The sequence below is a fragment of the Somniosus microcephalus genome, chromosome 9, assembly GCF_052327205.1.
Source record: "Somniosus microcephalus isolate GS21.2 chromosome 9, FLI_Smic_1.0, whole genome shotgun sequence".
NCBI lineage: Eukaryota > Metazoa > Chordata > Chondrichthyes > Squaliformes > Somniosidae > Somniosus > Somniosus microcephalus.
In genome coordinates, this window is record NC_140995.1 from 80,368,873 (window position 1) to 80,392,171 (window position 23,299).

Sequence of the window (23,299 nt, forward strand, 5' to 3'; positions counted from 1 at the left end):
TGGAGACAGTAAACAAACGGTAACACAGAGATCCAGAGCTATACAATTAGTATTTTAAAATTAAAATAAACGACAACTTGTATTTATATAGTGCCTTTTAATGTAGTAAAACTTCCCAAGGCACTGCACAGGAGTATTATAAGACAAAAAATTTAACACCGAGCCACATGGAAAAATTAGGGCAGGTGACCAAAAGCTTGGTCAAAGAGGTAGGTTTTCAGGAGCGTCTTAAAGGAGGAAAAAGAGGTAGAGAGGCGGAGAGGTTTAGGCAGGGAATTCCAGAGCTTAGGGCCTAACAACAGAAGGCACGGCCACCAATGGTTGAGCAATTATAATCGGAGATGCTCGAGGGCAGAATTAGAGGAGCGCAGATAGCCCGGGGGTTGTGGGGCTGGAGGAGATTATAGAGATAGGGAGGGGCGAAGCCATAGATGGATTTGAAAACCAGGATGAGGGTTTTGAAATCGAGGCGTTGCTTAACCGGGAGTCAGTGAGCACGGGTGATGGGTGAATGGGACTTGGTGCAAAAACACGGGCAGTTTACGTAGGGTAGAACGTGGGAGGCCAGCCAGGAGTGCGTTGGAATAGTCAAGTCTAGAGCTAACAAAGACATGGATGAGGGTTTCAGTAGCGGATGAGCTGAGGCATGGGCGATGTTACGCAGGTGGAAATGGGTTAGGATATATGGTCGGAAGCTCATTTCAGGGTCAAATATGACACCAAGGTTGCGAAGTGTGGTTCAGCCTCCGGCAGATGTTAGGAAGAGGGGTGAAGTCAGTGGCTAGGAAACGGAGTTTGTGGCGGGGACCGAAAACAATGGCTTCGGTCCACCCAATATTTAATTGGAGAAAATTTCTGCTTGTCCATAGCTGTATCGGACAGGCAGTCTTTGACAATTTAGAGAGTGTGGAGGAGTCGAGAGAAGTGGTGGTGATGTAGAGCTGGGTGTCATCAGCGTACATGTGGAAACTGACTGTTTTTGGATGATGTCGCCAAGGGGCAGCATATAGATGAGAAATGGAAGGAGGCCAAGAATAGATCCTTGGAGGACACCAGAGGTAACGATGTGGGAGCAGGAAGAGAAGCCATTGCAGGTGACTCTCTGGCTATGATTAGATAGATAAGAATGGAACCAGGCGAGTGCAGTCCCACCCAGCTGGGCGATGGTGGAGAGCCGTTGGAGAAGGATGGAGTGGTCAACCGTGTCAAAGGCTCCAGACAAGTCAAGGGGGATGAGGAGGGATAGTTTACCTTTGTCAGAGTCACAAACTATGTCATTTGTGACTTTGAGCGCCGTTTCGGTACTGTGGCAGGGGTGGAATCCTGATTGGAGGGATTCAAACATGGAGCTGCGGGAAAGATGGGCACGGATTTGGGAGGCGACAACATGTTCAAGGACTTTGGAGAGGGAGAGAAAATGGAGGTTGGAGATGGGGCAGTAGTTTGCAAGGACAGAGGACTTGAGGGCTGGTTTTTTGAGGAGGGGGTGATGACGGCAGATTTGAGAGAGGGGGACAGTACCTGAGGGGGGAGAACCGTTAACAATGTCAGCTAACATGGGAGGCAGAAAAGGAAGTTGGGTGGTCAGCAGTTTGGTCGAGGGAGCAGGAAGTGAGTCTCGTGGACAAGATGAGCGCAGCGAGGTCATGAGGGGAGATCGGAGAGAAACTGGAGAAAGTTGAGTTCAGGGCTAGGGCAGGGGAGAACCTTAGAGGAAGTTTGGCCCGGTGGGCTAGGGGAAGGAAGGGAAGTGGCAGAGGCAGCTGAACAGATGGCCTCAATCTTCGTGGCGAAGAAGTCCATGAGCTGCTCACACTTGTTGTAGGAGACAGAGTAGAGGAGTTTAAGAAGACAGTTAGCAGTGGAGCATAGAAGCCGGGGTTTATCTTTGCATTCCAGAGTGATTCTGGAATAGTGAGCAATTTTGGCAGAGGAAAGCAGGACCCGATAATGCTTTGTGATCCAGCCAGATCTGGCGGTGAATGGTTAAACCAGTCGTCCGCCACATCCATTCAAGTCTGTGTCCCTTGAACTTAAAAGAGTGAAGATCAGGGCCGTACCAGGGGGAACGTCCAGGGTGAGAGAGTAATTGTTTTCATAGGGACTAGGACATCAAAGGTGGTGGTGAGGGTGTGGTTGAGCAGGTTAACATAGGTGTTTGAAACTCAGACAGTTGAAACATTGTTTTCTCATTCAACGGGGTCGATTTTCCTGGAGCCGTCAGGCGGGGTTTCAGGTGTGTGGGGGGGTGATTCCCGATTTCGGGCTCCCGACACCATCCCGCCCAAAACCCGCCTCCACGCAAGTTTCAGGGGAGGCGGGTACCCGCCCCGCACTGGGACCGCCGACCCGAGGCGGGAAGGGATTAGTGCCAATTAACTGGCTGTTAACAGGTAGTTAACAGGCAGTTTTTAGCCTAATCCCTATTTCGAGGGGTGTCGTGAGGGATTCCCGATGGCTCCAAACCACGCCAGGTTAGAGCAGGTGGGCCGTCGGGTTGAAGGACTTGGAGGGGTCGCGATGTCGGTGTTCAGATGAGTGGGTGCATGAGTGCAAAGGTAAGTGTGTTTGGTGTGTCTAAAGTGTGTAAAGAAGTTTAAATTACCTGTACTTACCTTGACAGCCTTTCTTTCTCTAGGTTTCGGGAGTCCATCACTCAGCCGGCACTGAAAGCAAAATGGCTGCGAGCTGTCAAAAGTGACAGCCTTCAGCTTTCACTGCCGGTGAGACTTCTGAGTCTGTGTAGAAGGACTCAGGTTAGAAGTCAGAGTGTCGGTGTTTGACAGCTTCAAAACACTGATATTTCATCTGCCAAGACCTCTTGACGGATGAAATTTCAGTCTGTGACTTCACCTGTTGCCGGGTGGCCCTTAATTGGCCTGCTGAGCCCGCTGGGCGGGCTTAACGAGGTCAATCAAGGGAAAATCGCGTGGATTGGCCGAACGTCGATGTAGGCAGGACTAAAACCCGAAAGTTGTAGTCCCGCCTCCTTCCCGACAGCTTTATGAAAATCGACCCCAAACAGTCCGATGACAATATCCATAATCATCCCTTAAAATCAGTTAGGAACAGGAGTAGGCCATTCAGCCCCTCGAGCCTGTTCCACCATTCAATGAGATCATGGCTGATCTGTGACCTAACTCCAGAGCCTTTGGCCCATATCCCTTAATACCTTTGGTTAAAAAAAGCTATCAATCTCAGATTTAAAATTAACAATTGATCAGTTTGTGGAAGAGAGTTCCAAACTTCTACCACCCTTTGTGTGTAGAAGTGTTTCCTAATTTCACTCCTGAAAGGTCTGGCTCTAACTTTTAGACTATGCCCCTAGTCCTAGAATTCCCAACCAGCATATCTACCCTATCTGTTCCGTTTAATATCTTGAAAACTTCGATCAGATCACTCCTTAAACTTCTAAATTCTAGGGAATACAACGTGAATTTGTGTAATCTCTCCTCGTAATTTAACCCTTGAAGTCCGGGTATCATTCTGGTAAACCTACGCTACACTCCCTCCAAGGCCAGTATATCCTTCCTAAGGTGTGGTGCCCAGAACTGCTCACAGTACTCCAGGTGTGGTCTAACCAGGGCTTTGTATAGCTGCAGCATAACTTCTACTGCCTTGTATTCTAGTCCTCTAGATATAAAGATATTATTTTCTGTACCTGTTCATGACCTTTTAATGATCTATGTACCTGCTGGATCCCCAAGTCTCTTTGGATCTCCACTGTTTTTAGTTTTTTACCATTTAGAAAGTACCCTGTTCTATTCTTTTTAGGTCTAAAGTTGATGACCTCACATTTGCCACAGTTTTGCCCATTCACTTAATCTATCACTATCCCTTTGTAATTTTATGCTTTCATTTACACTGCCTACAATGCCGCCTATCTTTGTGTCATCAGCAAATTTGGATATATGACTTTCTGTGCCATCATCTAAGTCGTTAATAAATATTGTGAATAGTTGAGGCCCCAACACAGATCCCTGTGGGACACCACAGTGTCCTAGGCCCAACTATCTTCAGCTACTTCATCAATGACCTTCTCTCCAACATAAGGTCAGAAATAGGGATGTTTGCTGATGACTGCAGTGTTCAGCCATTCACAACTCCTCAAATAATGAAGCAGTCCATGCCCGCATGCAACAAGACCTGAACGACGTTCAGGCTTGGGCTGATAAGTGGCAGGTAACATTCGAGCCACACAAGTGCCAGGCCATGATTATTTCCAACAAGCGAGAGTCTAACCACCACCCCTTGACATTCAATGGCATTACCATCGCCGAATCCCCCACTGTCAACATCCTGGGGGGGTTGGGTCACCATTGACCAGAAACTTAACTGGACCAGCCACATAAATACTGTGGCAACAAGAACAGGTCAGAGGCTAGGTATTCTGCGGCAAGTGTCTCACCTCCTGACTCCCCAAAGCCTTTCCACCATCTACAAGGCACAAGTCAGGAGTGTGATGCAATACTCTCCACTTGCCTGGATGAGTGCAGCTCCAACAACACTCAAGAAGCTCAACACCATCCAGGACAAAGCAGCCCGCTTGATTTTCATACAAAAAATCCAGTCTCACAATTTATTAGCTGTCACAGGATATAAGAGGGTAGATTTTCCAATACAAGTAATGGTTAAAAGTGGGTACAAAGCCCACCTGAAGTGGTGTGCTGTTTGTACACACTTCTCCATGGTCAGTTTATTACCATAATAATGGTGCCTATTTGGATGTATGCACTACTACTGGTGTGATTAAAAACAAAATGGTGTGTGACATAAGAAAGCTACTAGTCACTTGGTCTAAGCATTAAACAAAGCTTTAACCAACTGTTTTACAACATGGAGGTCTAGTTGTGTCCTTCACTAGTTCCTGTTAAGAATGTCCTGCGCAAGCTGGGCCCGTGCCCGAGTATTTATACTCTCCCTGGACAGCGCCACCCGTAGGCCACTCAGTATTATTTCATAAGTCTTTCTTTCATAAATGACTGATTCATGTCCGTGTGGATGAAATTTAAAGGGATACAGAAAATTAAAGGGAAGTGCCGGATTTGGGGCGGGGCGGGGGCAGTTGCAGTGGGAACAAAAATACTTGCACCCGTAGAAGTTCAAAAGGCATTTTAACTCGCTTACATTTGAGTAGCAGGCTAAGGAGTAACAGACAAAAATGATATGAAACGAAAAGCAAGGCACAAGAGAAAGCAGCTCCAAACCTGCTGAAGGTTAGTTGCAAGGAGGCTGGCCCCATTTTTCTAATTCGTGACTCAGTCCTCCACTCAGTATTGCAGCATGTCTGGAGGGAGGTTGCAGCTGATGTAACTGGCTTTGTCAGTCCTAAGGTGCACGTTAGCTGCAAGTGTCCTTGCAGCAGATTGCAGAGTTCTGAATCTGACTCTCTGTTCACCTAGAACCTGTGAAGACTGTTCCCCATGATGTTTGCCAGGTAGGTGAGCCAATGATTGCAGATATGGGCTTGCCTGCCAAGATGCCACCAACTAATTAGGCTATGCTGACTGTTAATCACCCTGGAATGCCCTCTTTCATTCAGTATTACTGAAAGCATGCCATACTGTGATTGGAGTGTTTCTTCTGAGAACTAAGTAATCACCCCTATTTGTGACATTGGGCCTGCTGTTGTGGCTGGCTGTCAAAGCTCACCTTAGGAATTGAAGCTTCTGCATACACCAAATCTTCTGTCAAAGCAAGGCATTTGCATTTCTGTCTGTAGTTGCAGATGTCTGGGCACAAAACACATCTGGTGCAGTATGACCTGTCTGGCATCTTCTCTGGCTTTCCAGAAAATTGAGATGGGGCATTCCCACTGGGAAACCCATTGGTCTGATTAATGGAACTGTAGGGGAAAAATAAGAAGCAGTAGAGCCATTGCCACAAATAATTCCTCTGAAAATTTGATCCAGTGGCTTTCCCTGCTGAAGTTCAATTTCAACAGCTGTATATTCCATTTTGAACATTCCCAAATGTGTCCGAAGCCTTGGGTTGCTATTTTTTGGGGGCCCCAAATTCCTCCACTACTGTTCAGCGAATCTTTTCTGGGCCCATCATTTTAAGACCCTGAGCAGGATTGATCGAGAAACAAGGTGCTTTTTACTATTCTGACTAATTGATCTTTTTGTATTTTTATTAGCTATTGTGTATAGCGTCAAAAACTGACATTAGTGAAGTATCAATCGGGTCATGGTACTGAAAAATTGGAAATAGAAAATGGGGCCCTGGAGAGCACAATTCTTGCACAGCTATTCAAACCAAAACCTATGACTGCCTCTCATTAACACTAATTTTAATTAATCAATTCCTCTTAAGCCAATAATTCCATTTGGTGAATAATTCTGTTGAATACGATAATTGTTGCGAAAGGCCTAGTCAGATTTTTCTATATCCGGAAGTGCATCACTTGATAATGTTGTTTAATTTTCTGAAACTATTTAAAAATAGCTGAAGTTCTCATTAACTAGTTGCTTATGATTTGCAGGTACATCAGAGAACAGAGGAGTGCATCAGGGCCTTAAATCTGCTTACTGATATAAACATGGGAAAACCAGTCCACAATGTATTTCCACTAAACTTTGATTTCACCAAAATGAAGGTATGGGCACATTTTACTCTGGATTAATAATAGGGAACGCATGTTCAAATCCCACCATGGTAGTTTAAGAATTTGAATTCAATTTTTTTTTAAATCTGTAATCTGCATATAAAAGTGATAAAGTTATCGAATTTTTGTAAAGACCCATCTGGTTCATTAATATCCTTTAGGGAAGGAAAACTGCTGTCCTCACCCAATCTGGCCTAAATGTGACTCCAGTCCCATGTGGTTCCACATTCTCACCACTCTGTGTAAAGAGGTTTCTCCTGAATTCCTTATTGGATTTATGAATGACTATCTTATATTTATAGCTCCTAGTTTTGGTCCCGCCCACAAGTGGAAACATCTTCTCTATGTCTATCCAATCAAACTCCTTCAAAATTTTAACGACCTCTATCAGTTAACCCCTCAGTCTACTATTTTCTGGAGAAAAGAGCCTGGGCCTGTTTGGGCTTTTCCGATAGTTGTCCCCTCCCTGTTTTCTCCAGTGTTTCTATATCCTGTTTGTAATATCGCAGGGCGACTAGGGATGGTGAATAATTGCCGGCCTTGCTAGCGAGACCCACAACCAGAGAATTATTATTTTAAATTTAGTGCTGCTTATTGGTATCCTTTTGATCAGTATGAGGGAGCGTACACACATTTCCTTCTGGCCAAAACATTATATGTGTCCTGTGGTTGGGTTCTTGAAAATAGTTGGCACATGCAGATTTAAAACTATTCTGCTCAAGATTTACGCATAAAATGTTAGATAAGCATTTGTTCTGGGGCGGCGTGGAGGGATGACCAGGGCCAGATGAGATTTTGGGGCGGGGGGGGGGGGCAGGCAGGCAATAAAGGAAGATCGTGGCCGGCCAGTGGAGGATTGAGGCAGGCAATAAAGGAAGATCGTGGCCGGCCAGTGGAGGATTGAGGCAAGCAATGAAGGGAAGATCGTGGCCGGCCAGTGGAGGATTGAGGCAAGCAATGAAGGGAGGATCGTGGCCGGCCAGCGGAGGATTGAGGCAAGCAATGAAGGGAAGATCGTGGCCGGCCAGCGGAGGATTGAGGCAGGCAATGAAGGGAAGATTGTGGCCGGCCAGCAGAGGATCAGTTGGGGGGGGGGGGGGGGAGAGAAGAGAAGATTGTGGCCGGCCTCAGCATCATCTGGGGGGGGGGGGGGGGTGTGGAGGGGCAGTAAGAAATAAGAGCAGGAGTAGGCCATATGGCCCTTCGAGCCAGCTCCACCATTCAATAAGATCATGGCTGATCATCAACCTCAACTCCACTTTCCCACCCAATCTCCATATCCCTTGATTCCCCTAGAGTCCAAAAATCTATCTATCTCAGCCTTGATTTTACCAGGCCCGAGGAGGCGGGTTTGGAGGTGTGCGAGTTGTCAAAATCGAAAAAAATGGCGGGTGGGTCCGATCCCGCCTCTGAGCAATTTTCCCACATTCGTGGTTTCAGACCCTATTTCCATCCCGCCTCCAAGAGACAGGATAGGCCCTTAACCAGTTAATTGCCTCTATAATCCCATTTAGAGAGGCCTTTCTGATTTTAACACATTTCCCCCATCCTGCACGTCTCCTCTGGAACACACCAGTTAATCCTGGCGGCCTCACAAGTGGATTGCTTACTAACCGCTGCAGCTCCACCATTAAAAAGGAGTTTTCACCAATGATCATTTGCAGGTGGCAGAACTTTGTTGTCTCAGGTCTGGGGAACTTTTAGCAGGCCTAATCATTCTTGTGGAAGTTTGGAGCCTGACACCCATCTCCAGTGTGACCTCCTGAGAAACCCCGCACCCCACCTTGACTGAGCGCTTTCTCAACTGAGGTATATACCAGAAGCGTGGGAACCATTTATTTCCTTTCCTCCTGGACATCATATTCGGATGAAGACCAGCCGCAACAACAGGTGCGCCAAGCTGATGCTCACCCACCTGAAGATGCACAGGCCAGAAGTCGCCAGAGCGTGACCACATTGCTGCCTGGGATGCAAGGGATGCACTCATGTTGGCCAAATTTGCTTAGCCTGCACAAATTTGCTTAGCCTGCACAATCAAACACTTTTGCCTCGCACCTTCTTACCAGAGCATCAACAATGGACAAGAACCTGCAGATTCCTATCACTCTGACCACCATACTGACAATTGCAAGTCGCCCTAAGCCCTCAATGTGAAAGTCCCATTTCTGAAATGACACAGGCCACAACTTCAACAGTTGGCCATCAAATCTGTTTATCATAATAATTCACGGATGGCTTGTCAAAAATCAATACAACAGAACACCCTTGTGACTACTTGTGCTTTATCTTCCTCTTACACGTGCTCCTATGTGGTGCTTCCCCTGTGGCTTCAGCAGATGTGGAGGCCCCTTGCTCACTTTCTTGCTGCTCCTGTCTCAACACCTTTGGGGGCCGTCCTCTGGGGTTGCGAACCTGTGAGGGCTCACAACCGTCTGCTGCTCCTGCAGCTGTGCAGGGGCTGAGACACCCACCTCCGCTGGGTGAGGACTCTGGTGGGGCTCTGACTGAGGGCTTTGCAGTGGCATGGTCGTGTGAGCGCTTGGAGAGGAGCCCCCACTTCCTTGTTCTCTGCCACCAACATCCCTCTCATGGGTCAGCCCCACTTCAGAGCTAGCAAGTGGCTTGACAGCACATTGCTGCACTTCAGGGGGGCCATGAGGACCCATTTCTGCACTGGAAGTCCTACTCCAGAGGACCTCCATGAAGGTCTGGTATCTATGTTCAATAGCTGACCATCGCTCCTCAAGAGAGGTCAGTCTATTCTGAACAATGACCATGTTTTCAATACCTTGGCGACTAAGCTCCTCCATGGCTGTAGCCATCCTCTCCTCTACCGTAGCCATCCTTCCCACGGAGGTAGCCATCCTTTCCGTGGTGATGTGTTCATGCGCCAACGCCTCCACAAAGGCTCTGCTCATGTTGGCGATGGACTCCTCCATTCGCTCCACACTCGCAGCGACCCTGGAGACAAAACCTGCCAGTGACTCCTGCACCTCTTCCTGGAGTTCCAGTGGTAGTGGTAGGGACCCTGGATCCAGAAGGTAGGTATAAAGGCAGTTTCCTCCTGGATCCAGCAGTCCCCGCCTTGCGGTAACTGCTGGGTTTTACAAATTGTGTAAAACCTGTCCACATGCTGTTAAAAATGAAATGGAGATTAAAAAAGAGGCTTCCAGTCTCATTTAAATTGGCGTCCTGCCTCCTGGGAGCGGGTTGGCTGCCCGCCCCCGTCCTGCTTCCTGTCCTGACACCGTTAAAACCGGAAGGAGGCGGGTTCAGGTCGGGAATCGGATGTTTCATTTTTTTTTAAAAACAATTTCACTACCCCCCATGCTCCAATACCACCTTTTTAGTGAAGGTTAAAATGCCCCCCATGTGTCTGTCTCTGGCTCCTCCTCGCCATCATTTTGTGCTCGTCATTCTATTGTTTTCCCCGACTTTTCACTTTTTGCACGCACTCTTGTGCACACTTTCATTTGCTAATTCCATGTTTCGCGCGTGTTGTCTTTCCCTCCCCCCCCCCCCCCCCCCCCTTTTCAGGGTTCAGCGTGTGCCTGTTCCCGCGACAGAGCCCAGAGCCATTTTGATGCCGGACTCATTTAAATGGAACTGATGGGCTGCTAGCGCCAAAAACCTGCCCCCGTCTAGCATGCACCCAGATACATTTTCTTTCATGCGGGTCTGCATGCAGTCTTGCTCAGTAGCCTATGTACACACACATGTAACTGCCTGCACACATCTCTCTCGTGTCTGTCACACCAGCTCGCTCGTTCATACATTCACTCTCCCTCTTCGTACCTGCTGCCCCTCCTTTTGCACCGGACTTTATCCTGCAACTGTTCTCACGCCATGCTCTCTCATTCATGCACAGCCACCTCCCTCTCTCCATTCTGTACCCATCTCTCTCTCTCTCTCTCTCTCTAACTCAAAAACTCACTGTCTTTTGCATTCACAAACCACTTTTGTAAAACAGAAGGAGCATTCAAGAACCAGCATTACACAGTAAAAGATTGAACATTTTTCATAGAAGATACACAGACCATCAATAGACCACTGAATGAAGTCAGTCTTCATGTTCCTCCGGTCTAGCTGCAGTTTATTTTGCAATTCATAGATGTTTCACAACTTATGTTTATTTATAAGTAAATTGTATGATTCATGTGAAACCAGCTATCCTGGCAAGTAGTTTGTAAGTTTTCAAAACAATCAAGCAGTGAGTCATATTGGCAATAAACCAATACCAGAACTAGCCGCACCTCTAGCCAAGCTGTTCAGTACAGCTACAACACTGGCATCTATCCAACAATGTGGAAAACTGCCCAGGTATATCCTGTCCACTAAAAGCAGCACAAATCCAATCCGGCCAATTACCGCCCCATCAGTCTCTTCAATCATCAGCAAAGTGATGGAAGGTGTCGTCGACAGTGCTATCAAGCAGCACTTACTCACCAATAACCTGCTCATTGATGCTCAGTTTGGATTTTGTCAAGGCCACTCGGCTCCTGACCTCATTACTGCCTTGGTCCAAACATGGACAAAGGAGCTGGATTCCAGGGGTGAGGTGAGAGTGACTGCCCTTGACATCAAGGCAGCATTTGACTGAGTGTGGCATCAAGGAGCCCGAGTAAAACTGAAGGCAATGGGAATCGGGGGGGGGGGGGGCGAAACTCTTCACTGGATGGAGTCATACCTAGCACAAAGGAAGATGGTTGTGGTGGTTGGAGGTCAATCAGGGCAGTGTCCTAGGCCCAACCATCTTCAGCTGCTTCATCAATGACCTCCCCTCCATCATAAGGTTAGAAGTGGGGATGTTCGCTGATGACTGCACAGTGTTCAGTGCCATTGGCAACTCCTCAGATAATGAAGCAGTCCATGCCTGCATGCAGCAAGACCTGGACAACATTCAGGCTTGGGCTGATAAGTGGCAGGTAACATTCACGCCACACAAGTGCCAGGCAATGACTATCTCCAACAAGCGAGCGTCTAACCAACGCCCCTTGACATTCAACGGCATTACCATCGCCACACAAATACTGTGGCAACATGAGCAGGTATTCTGCGGCGAGTGTCTCACTTCCTGACTCCCCAAAGCCTTTCCACCATCTACAAGGCACAAGTCAGGAGTGTGATGGGATACTCTCCACTTGCCTGGATGAGTGCAGCTCCAACAACACTCAAGAAGCTCGACACCATCCAAGACAAAGCAGCCCACTTGATTGGCACCCCATCCATCACCTTAAACATTCACTCCCTCCACCACCGGCGTACCGTGGTTGCAGTGTGTACCATCTACAAGATGCACTGCAGCAGCTCCCAAACCCGCGACCTCTACCACCTAGAAGGACAAGAGCAGCAAGCGCATGGAACACCACCACCTCCAAGTTTCCCTCCAAGTCACACACCATCCTGACTTGCAAGTATATTGTTGATCCTTCATCATCACTGGGTGAAAATCCTGGAACTCCCTCCCTAGCAGCACTGTGGGAGTTCCTTCACCACACGGACTGCAGCAGTTCAAGAGACGGCTCACCACCACCTTCTCGAGGGCAATTAGGGATGGGCAATAAATGCTGGCTTTGCCAGTGCCGCCCACATCCCATGAACGAATAAAAAAAAAAAGAAATCACACTTGCTACATAAGATATCTGTAAATAAAATGAACATAGTCTAGTAACCGTTAAAGGGGAAGCTAACTCTAGGGATGGTATTTTTTGATCAAAAAGACACAAAAATCTTGATTGAATTCTCTGAGCTGCATAATGATTCGTCAGGTTTCAGAAGCCCTCTCTGCTAGGCCACTCTTTGATGTCACCTGAGGGAGAATGATTCCACGGAACAGCTGCATTGTAAACAATTACGGGTCATGACTTGGGTTGGCTGGAAAACCAGTTTCCAGTTGGATGTTGTGTAAAAACATCAGGTCGCTTTATTCTTCACCTATAAAATAGCTGGGGAGTTACTTTAAAGGAAATGTACTGACCATAGATTATAAGCAACCGGATTCAAAATAAGATTCTTCAAAAAACTGTTACTGCATATTTCAAAACCGTAAACCCTAAAATGTATTGTGCTTTAAAAGTTTTTAATTTAACCACTTTTTTGTAGAACTCTCTCGATCTGTCTAAAGTAACTATTATGGGCCACTCATTTGGTGGAGCTACAGTTATTGATTCACTCAGCAAAGAGCTTCGGTTTGGGTAAGTCTTAATAAATCTGGGACACGATGCAATGAAATTTATTGATAGAAAAGATCTTAAGTATCCGAAGGTGACATGGACATCCTACTATATTCTGCATGTTAATAGATAATTTGGACTTCAATTAATTTGTTTTTTAAAGCTATATTTCATTATAACTCTAGTTCAAATAAAATGACATTGCCAAATGCCAAGTCTATGATTCTGTTATAAACTTGTAAAATTGGTTGAAGTTTTGTAACTGGAGAATATGTCATCGTGCATTGTGTGATATAAATATCAGTAAGCAGGACTGACCAAATAACTCATGAGCTCGTGTGTGTGAGATACTCTATTCTATTCATACATGAATGCTTAAAAAATTTACAAACTTTACCAATCTCTCTTCCCACAAGTGGCAATGTTTTTTTTATCGTATTGCTTGCATAATATATTTATACCACTCATGCTTTAAAAAAAGTGTAATTTTTAAGTTTTTGTGGCCAAAGAATATCTACTCAGAATACTTTTGTGATATACCTTTTGAGGTCAAGAAATGATAATTTCATCATTTAAGAAAAAAATTTTGGTTCTACTTTTGATATATGTAGATAGAACTAAAACTTCCAAAAAGCAAAGCACTGCAGATGCTGGATATCTGAAATAAAAACAGAAAACGCTGGAATCACTCAGCAGGTCAGGTAGCATCTGTGGTGAGAAGGCGATGGGCTTATCGTTTCAGGTCGACGATCGTTTGTCAGAAGCTTCCCAATTGTTCATGCCATATGGAAATTGTTTCACAATGTACAACAAAGGATGGCCAAGTCGGTGGTATAATTTATCCATTCCTGCAACCATCTGTCAGAGATCACTCCAGTGAAATTAATGAGAACTGTAGTCACATGACTTATCTTCAAAGGGATTATTCTTAGTTATCTATAAATTGGCCTCAATAAGAAGTTCTTACTAAACTTCACTGTTTGAATGTAATTTGGCTGAGCCCTTCTGTTTTGCTGGAGAGGTTCTCCCTCTTTCTAAACTGAACTAATTTGGGAACATTTTCCATCCATGAGAAGTCATCATTCTTGAATCCCCTTCCCAAGCTCTAGCAGTCGCATTTGCCCTGGACCTTAACTTGGACTTATCAAGGGTAGTTAGTTACTAGGGAGAATAACATAAACTTGCTGTCCAATATATCAAGTAAGCCTATGTAGCAGAAATACTTGATAAATTGGTGAATATATTCATTTACTATTTCAACTGTTTTATTTTTAACTGTATTGTCACTTTTATCTTTCAGAATTCTAACTTCCTGTCTAACTGCTCTCTTGTTTTGAATGTGTTCGCTGATCTCCCGTGACATTGTACATGAGTCAAGACCAAGTGCAGTATTTAGGTCAAGCAGGGTTAAGAGAGCGGAGGGATAACTGGACCCAGGTGGGGGAGCAAAGGAAGGAGAGATGGAAGGGTGGATAGGGAAAATGGGGGGGAGGATTTTGTAAACAGAACCTTCAGTAGCACCTTGTTTGAAGGTGCTGACACAGAAGTACCCCAAGGACACCAAAATAAACCAGAATTTTAAAACGGGGGAAAGTTTCAAGGGAGGGAATTTGGAAATGGGCCTAACAGAATCAGATTTCCAAGGAAGACAAACTTGTGTGAATGGGGTCGGGAAGACAATGTTCAGTTGAGCTTACTTAAGTTGGCACAGGCAAGGTTCTTCTGTTTAAGAGACATCTGCTGGCAAGTGTCTGGAAATTCAGGATAATTCAGTAAAATTACTAAATGCAGCACAGCTTTTCAAGTTAAGTCACCATGACAAATTTATAATCCAAAACAGCCATTTATAACACCACCTAAAGGCATAACTGGTGCAATATTGAAATGTTGGCAGTTTTAAAATGGAGTTTCAATGCACTTTGAAACAAAATGTTGCTATCTAGTCAACATTTTTAATATCAAATAGATGTTAGAGCTTTAGTGTTGTGCTTAAAATCTTGATTATACTCATCTCCAGGGTCCTCTCTGCACTTCTATACCACTTTTAACAAAGTCCTCTGTTCCTGAGCTGTCTACCTCCTTTTTTTCTGTAGGTACTTCATGCTATTACCATGTGGTAATATCTGCTTGCCTTGATGTGCAATTGTGCAGTTTGATTGTAGGAAAGAGAGCACTTGAGAGAGGAGTAATGTCAGAATGTGCAGTGTTCAGTGAATCTCCACAAGGGTCAGTGCTTCAATTCATGTTCATCAGCCACATAAATTACCTAGATAACCTCAAACCGTAATTTGGTCACATTCCTGACGGCACAAAAATAAAGAGAGCAGTAGAAATGGGATGCAGCAGAACATTTGCAGGAAGATTTAGTCAGTTATGGAGTTAAGCAGAACATAAATTAAACTCTGTTGAATGTAAATTGTCATGCATTAGCTGAACAAATCTCTGATACAAATATACAGCGAATTAAATTGAATAAATAGGGACTTGGAAAGGCACCTGAGAGTAATAATAGACATGCCACTTTCAATGCCCAGTTAATGGGGGTGAACCAATATATAAAAAAGCTAATTTTTTTTTATTCGTTTATGGGGATGTAGGCGTCGCTGACGAGGCCGGCATTCATTGCCCATCCCCAATTGCCCTTGAGAAGGTGGTGAGCTGCCTTCTTGAACCGCTGCAGTCCGTGTGGTGAAGGTACTCCCACAGTGCTGTTAGGGAGGGAGTTCCAGGACTTTGACCCAGTGACGATAAAGAATCGGCGATATACTTCTAAATCAGGAAGGTGGTGTTCCCATGCGCCTGCTGCCCTTGTCCTTCTAGGTGGAAGAGGTCGTGGGTTTGGGAGATGCTGCCGAAGAAGCCTTGGCGAATTGCTGCAGTGCATCTTGTAGATGGTACGCACTGCAGCCACAGTACGCCGGTGGTGGAGGGAGTGAATGGTTAAGGTGGTAGATGGGGTGCCAATCAAGTGGGCTGCTTTGTCCTGAATGGTGCCGAGCTTCTTGTGTTGTTGGAGCTGCACTCATCCAGGCAAGTGGAGAGTATTCCATCACACTCCTTACTTATAGATGGTAGAAAGGCTTTGGGGAGTCAGGAGACGAGACACTCGCTGCAGAATACCTAGTCTCTGACCTGCTCTTGTTGCCACAGTATTTATGTGGCTGGTCCAGTTAAGTTTCTGGTCAATGGTGACCCCCCAGGATGTCGATGGTGGGGGATTTGGTGATGGTAATGTCATTGAATGTCATGGGGCGGTGGTTAGACTCTCGCTTGTTGGAGATAGTCATTGCCTGGCACTTCTGTGGCGCAAATGTTACCTGCCATTTATCAGCCCAAGCCTGAATGTCGTCCAGATCTTGTTGCATGCGAGCATGGACTGCTTCATTTTCTGAGGAGTTGTGAAGAGCACTGAACACTGTGCAGTCATCAGCGAACACCCCAATTTCTGACATGATGGAGGGAAGGTCATTGATGAAGCAGCTGATGGTTGGGCCTAGGACACTGCCCTGAGGAACTCTTGCAGTGATGTCCTGGGGCTGTGATGATTGACCTTCAATCACCACAACCATCTTCCTAATATGCTGAGATCTATAGCCAGATCAGATAAATACAAATATAGGGAAGTTATGGTAAAATAATTACAATGCACTAATCGGGCCACAATTAGAAACTGGGTTCAGTTTTAGTCACCATACAATTTTTAAAAATATCCTAACCAGAAATTGCCATTGATCCGCTGTTCAGGTGTTAACAGTGAAGATAGGTTTTTGGGAGTAATGAAGCCTGCTGGTTTAAGCATAATTTGGGTATTTTCAGTCTGTGGGTTAAAATGTGGTTCTATCTCCTGCACACCAGGCCAGTCAACAAAAGAGGAGAAACACTAATCATTTTAATCAGCTGTGAACTGTAATTAGGAGGAAGTTAAACACTTGAAATAACACTGGGAGAGCAATATTGTTGTAGAATTAGATGTTATGGAGTGTGGATAGCCAGTTTTACAGGCCTAGAGCTGCAAGTCCTACTTCAAGGAGGGTGGGGGCGAAGGCACAGAACTTATTAAAATGCTTCACCCTCCCCCCCACAGAAGTGCCTGGTGTACGAAGCACAGGACAAAATGGGGAAAAACTGAAAGTATCAGACAGCATCATCACCCCAAATGTGGCTGACTTGCATGTAGGACCCTTGCATTGCACAGCCCAAGGAGATCCAGGGCCACCAGAATCCCAAAAGACCGTCAATGTAACCCTCCCACCAGCCAACACACTCTTTCCACATGGGAATCACTTGAGTGAGTGGTAGATCAGCTGTCACACACCTGAACACACAATCACTAAAAGGTAGCAGCATGCCCACTCAAATCATTCACACTACATAATAAAGTAAATTAATAGCACGCACTTGATTTGAAGATTGTGTTTAATATATATTTATTATTGGTTACGATATAGTAGGAGGCAAACCTAACATGGAGATGGATGGTGTTTGAAGAACTAAGCATGAAAGAGTAGGACAAGACGGTCTGGTTAAGGTTAACTGACATACATGGTGACGTAAGAAAACTACTAGGCACATGGTCTCAGCGTTAAACAAAGCTTTAATCAACTGTTTTACAACATGGAGGTCTAGTTGTGTCCTTCACTAGTTCCTGTTAAGAATGTCATGCACAAGCTGGGCCTGTGCCCGAGTATTTATACTCTCCCTGGACAGTGCCACCCGAAGGCCGCTCAGTATTATTTCATAAGTCTTTCTTTCATGAATGACTGATTCATGTCACATGGTTTGCCTCTAAGAAATGGTGTGGCTCTGGTACTACTGTTAAACCCTGTTACCAGTTCATGGCTTTGCCATTCTGGTCATTGACCGTCATCTGCAGGCCGAGCCTCTTTCCAGGGTTAAGTCATATAGCAGACAGTGATTATTCTGGAAAGCCTGAAGTGGGAAATATGTTCTGCAAGTCTTGCTGCTTCAAGATGCTATGATTGATGATTCTGTTTGTAGCATGAGCTTTGTTGCACCTGCACCCTACTGCTGTGGTTCATGCATGTGTGGCAGGAGCCGTGGTTCATGCATGTGTGGCAGGAGCCGTGGTTCATGCATGTGTGGCAGGAGCCGTGGTTCATGCATGTGTGGCAGGAGCCGTGGTTCATGCATGTGTGGCAGGAGCCGTGGTTCATGCATGTGTGGCAGGAGCCATGGCTACATACAATACCCCTGGTCTCCCTGGTGCCATCCTTCCACTCTTCATTTCTCTTCAACCACGGATGACTGCCTTAAAGGGAAGACATTGTGAGAGTTTCTGAGGAAGTAAATGTTGACCTGCATATTTCTATGCTGGTTGGTGAACACATGTACATATTGAAATTGTTTTAAAAATCCTTTTGGGTCACATAGGGTGCAGTATTATGCACAGCAGCCCAAATGCAATACGGACAGTCAATGAGCTTCTGAACTGTGGGAAATCCAGCAGTTCTATAGTATTGTGTTGCCCTTTCAACTTGCTGCTGTTGATCAGTGGAGAAAGTGATGACATTTTTGGCCCTACCAAATAATGTATTGCTCCCATTCTTGACAAATCTGTGAACTCATTAATTACTGATACACCTGTCCCTAGTACTAGCCTGGACATGTTAAAAACTGTGGGTCACGTTGACTTTAGCAGCCACTGGCAGTATCATTTAGATGTTACATGTGGGACCAAAGTCTTTTTGAAGGATATGGCACAGCTGTCGATGCTTCCTTGCTAAACCTCAGCCACTTTAGGCACATCTCTACTGCCACATCAGGCAGTGTGCCTGGTACAGGAGACCCGCTATGTAATGGAGAGTTGGGACTTGACGATATGCCACACGTTATTGGACCTCGCAGGCAGCCCACTTCATGCTTTTGCTGGTTCTCCTCTGCCAAATACAGTACAGTAATGAATGCAATTCACAGTGCACAAAACTTTAAAACGTGGAAAGAAAATATTAGCAGCAGCTTACCTTTAAATTAAGACTCCCGGTTTCTCACTGCAAGCTCTCTGGTAAATGCCTGTTCCATTTGGGTAAGTTGAATGCATAAAAAGAGCAATGCTGTAATATGGAGAGCTTGCCTCTTAAGTATCCAATGTGCCGTCTTAATTCCCCTAATGCACAAATTGAGCCGATTAGCAAATTCATTTAGCAATTTCATCTAGCAATTTCATCAATGTCAGAAAATGGGTGGTGATCGAGTGCTCTACAGCAGCCCCAATATTACTGGCTGCAGTCGCACAATTGTCACCGGCATAAAACTTTACATTGACAGCCATTTCTGAGCTATACTTGCATTATAAAGGGTGGCGAAAAGGGCAACAAGACTGATTCCACAGTAAAGAGAATAAGATGTGAGGAAACATTTGAGGAAAAACTTTACAGTTCAGTAAAAAGATGGCTAAGGAGGTGGGGGAGATTTGATTATGATCAGGTTAAATCCACATTAGTACTACGGCCCCTGTACAAAGTAAAGAAAGGAAGGAGGACCAAAAGACACAAATAGAAGTTAATGAAAAATAAATAAAACGGGTATTAGGAAAAAAAACTTCTTTATTTAAAGGGTGATAAATGACTGGAATAATCTACCAGGATACGAGGTAAAAACATTCAAAATACAATTAGATGCTGTGATAAGAGAATTAATTTACTAGAGGATGAGCTTTAATGGGTAAATGGCCTTTTCTCACCCATCCCTGATATTTTTAAAAAGAATATTAAAATGTTTTCAATTAATCTGTGAAGATAACTTCATAGCTGCCAAGCCCAGTGTCAAACCGAGACCTATTAATTTACCTGTGGCTGCGAAAGCGCCTGCTGAATGTGTGTATGACATTAGCTGCAGAGTTCATTAACTAAGTTGCACTATATTTTATTCTTGCACATAGATGTGGAGTGGCATTGGATGTATGGATGATCCCACTGGAGGATGAGGTATATGCAAAGGTACAGAAGCCAATATTGTTCATCAACTCTCAAAACTTCCAGTGGGTTACAAATATCCTGAAAATGAAAAAACTTGATTCAAACACAATACAGCGAAAGATGATTACAATCATGTGAGTAAAAGTGTAAGTAAAGGTAAACCAAACAAATCAGTGAATTATACCATCCAGTTTAATAGCATCTGCTAAATCAAGAACACGGTTTGTAATTGTTTATGGAATGTTTGGATGGGTAATAGTCCAAAATTGTCTAACCTTTTGAACACTAAGGCCACAAATTTAATAGAGGAGTCAGGTTGCCTGGTGGGCAGGTTCCAGTCCCACTTCTAGTTTCAGCCACTCCCGAATTGAGATTTTAATTTAAGTGGCCTATTCAAGTCCCGTTGTGCGCACTGCCCGGTCCAATGAGTGGGATCGGGTTTGTTAGTTGCCTCTGATGACATCATTGCTGCAGTTGTTTTTAAGGGGCCCTTGCAGCCTCAGCTTTTTATTTCTCGTTTCTGCTTGTCTTTGGGCCCAGGCTACTATGACTGCTGCAAGAGCCAAGGCTGCTCCACAGTTTAATGAGGACTCCCTCCAAGCTCTTGTGGCGGGAGTAAGGGGGCGCAGGGAGATTCTGTTCCCTCCCGATGGCCGGAGGAAGCCTCCTCAGCAAACAAAGGCAGCCTGGCTGTACATTGCTGAGGAGGTAAGTGCAAGGTCCATATGTTCATGCACCTGGGTCCAGTGCTGGAAACAGTTTAATGATCATCTGCGATCATCAAAAGTGAGCATCACATCACACTTGCCTTCAATCTGCTTCCCTTCTACTCTCATCACCAGCACTCTGCTTTGTAAACCTGCTCCTCCACATCCCACCTTACCCTTACATCCCTTGCACCCTTACCTATCCCTCTCTCTCTCTCTCTCTCTCTCTACTGAATCACTCCACCATCCTACTATGCATCCCTCACACTCGCTCTCACTTATGCAATGACAACAACTAACAACGCACAGGGAGGCAGCTTCCTCTTGGAACCTCACTCCATCTTGGTCTCCCTCTAAGCTTCAATGTTATAGATTCTTCACAGTCACTCCATCACTCTCGCTGAAACTCCACTTCTGTTCCTCCTTGCAGGAAAAGATAGCCCACAATAAGAGGGAGAGAGCAAAGACAGGAGGAGGCCCACCATCCCTGGTGACGTTGACAAGTGCTGAGGAGGCTGCGCACGAAACCGTGGGAGGTGGTGAGGAGCTGGAAGTGGGGGACGGAGAGACAGGCGCATTGGACGAAGCTGGTGACAGAATAGATTTTTAACCCTTGCATTTAGATTTCATGATTGACTGCAATGGCATATGTTCATAGAGATTGACTTTGGATCATCTGCACAATAGGATGTGTCTGCTCATGCCTTTACTCTCCCACAAGACCATCGAGAGCCCCCTCCCCACTGTCCAGGAGGAAGAACCGGACAACTCCTCAGAGGAACCTGCAGCGTCACCAGGACTCTGCGCACCCAGCACCAGCGCAGAAACGCACACCTTGGCGGGGCCTTCACGACATAGAGTAGTGTCACCTGGTGTATCACAGCTCACAAGTGAACTTTAGCAGATGGTGGAGACAGCGACAGCAGTGAAAGTCCTCGTCGGAGGCCATAGGGCACTCACAGTTCTGCTCGGCTGCATGTGGACCCTGTGCCTCTGGGGCCATCCAGAAAGAGAGCGATGCTGGAACTCCAGTAACAAGTGCAGGAGTCACTGGCAGGGTTTGCATCCAGGGTAACTGCGAGTGTGGAGAGAATGGAGGAGTCCATCTCAAACATGAGCACTGCCTTTGTGGAGGCAATGGCGCATGAACGTGCCGCCATGGAGAGGGTGGCAACCTCCATGGAGGACATAATCGCCAGACACACGAGAACATGGTGACTCTTCTAAATAGATGGTCTGCTATGGAGGATAGATGGGCATCTATTGAGGAGAGACATCAGAGGTACACGGACGTCCCCGTTATGAGGATTGTCAGTACAGAGATGGGTCCTCATGGCCCCACTGATGTGCAACGAGGTGCTCTCCAGCCACTTGCTAGCAGTGAAGTGCGGGTAACCCATGAGAGCGATGTTGGTGGCAGACAATAAGGAAGTGTGGGCTCCTCTCCAAGCACGCTCACGCCACTGCGGAGCCCTCAGTTAGACCCGGAGTCCTCACCCAACTAAGATGGCCGTCACAGCCCCTGCACAAGCCGCAGGAAGAGCAGACTGTGGAGGAGTCCTCCCAGGCTCCCAAACCCAGAGGATGCCCGCCAAAGGCATCTAAGCAGGCGCAGCATCAAAGTGAGCAAGGTGCCTCTACATCTGCCGAAGGCACAGGGGAAACACCATGTAGAAGCATGTGTAAGAGGAAGTTAACACACAAATAGTCTCAAGGGTAGTCACTTGGATGTTTTGTTCTGTTGTATATTTTCTAATGTCATTCTTTTGTGAGGAGATCAAACAAAAGATGTTTCCCCTCGTAGGGGAATCTAGAACTAGGGGGCATCATTTCAGAATAAGGGGGCACCCTTTTAAATTGGAAATGAGGAGGAATTTCTTCTGAGGGTCATGAATCTTTGGAATTCTCTTCCCCAGAGATCTGTGGAGGCTGGGTCATTGAATATATTTAAGGTGGAGATAGACAGATTTTTGGAAGGTAAGGGAGTCGAGGGTTATGGGGAGCGGGCAGGGAAGTGGAGTTGAGGCCAAGATCAGATCAGCCATGATCTTATTGAATGGCGGAGCAAGCTCGAGGGTCCAAATGACCTACTCCTGCTCCTACATCTTATGTTCTTATGATGGCAAACCGTTGAAGTTCTGGCCTATGTGTTCTGGGAAATGGAAGTTGCACATTGAGGGCTCAGGGTGACTTGCATTTGTAATGATGGTGCTGAGAATGATAGGAAAGCACCGTTTATTGGAGAGATGATGTATGGCATGTTAAGAAGGTCGTCCACACATTCATAGCCGTATGCCAGCCACTTGTGGTTGAAGCGTAAGCTTATGCGAATCTGGCATGGAATGTGCATCCCTTGCGTGACGGCCAGCAATGTGCTCGAGTGCTGCTGCATATGCCACATCCGGCCCCGCAAGGCATGCCTCCTCCTGTCCTCCCCCTCCTCATCTTCCGAGAATGCTCAGCGCTCAGCCATTTGTTCCTCAGGCAACACTAAGCCACGCTGCTGTGCGATGTTGTGCAGGGCACAGCAGATGACGATGATTCTGAACACCCTGGCTGGTGCATACCAGATCTGTCGAGGCATCGGAATCTTATTTTGAGCAAGCCGATGGTTTGCTCTGATACTTCTGGTGCAAATGTGGCTCACATTGTAGCGCTTCTCAGTCTCGTTTGATGGCCTCCTCATTGGTGTCATGAGCAACTTTTTCAGGGGATAGCCCTTGTCGCCAAGTAGCCATCCGGAAAGCTGGGTTGGCGGATTGAAGAGCTGAGGCACAGTAGACTGCTGCAGGATGAAGGAGTCATGGCAACTGCCAGGGAACTTGGCGCAAGCATGCATAATGTTCTTCCTGTGGTTACACACCAGCCGGACGTTAA

General features: G+C 45.9%; 1 protein-coding gene across 2 annotated transcripts in view; it reads left to right on the plus strand.

The window, feature by feature from the left end:
* The window catches only part of pla2g7 (phospholipase A2, group VII (platelet-activating factor acetylhydrolase, plasma)), a 176,461-nt gene that overhangs the window by 114,661 nt on the left and 38,501 nt on the right, over window positions 1–23,299 (plus strand). Inside the window, exons 7-9 of one of the 2 annotated variants that reach the window (XM_085996800.1) lie at window positions 6,485–6,598; window positions 12,710–12,801; window positions 19,679–19,849. In XM_085996800.1, the coding sequence (XP_085852926.1) occupies window positions 6,485–6,598; window positions 12,710–12,801; window positions 19,679–19,849 (377 nt within the window). The remainder of the gene's footprint in view (window positions 1–6,484; window positions 6,599–12,709; window positions 12,802–19,678; window positions 19,850–23,299) is intronic. The other variant, XM_085996801.1, reaches the window with a different exon arrangement.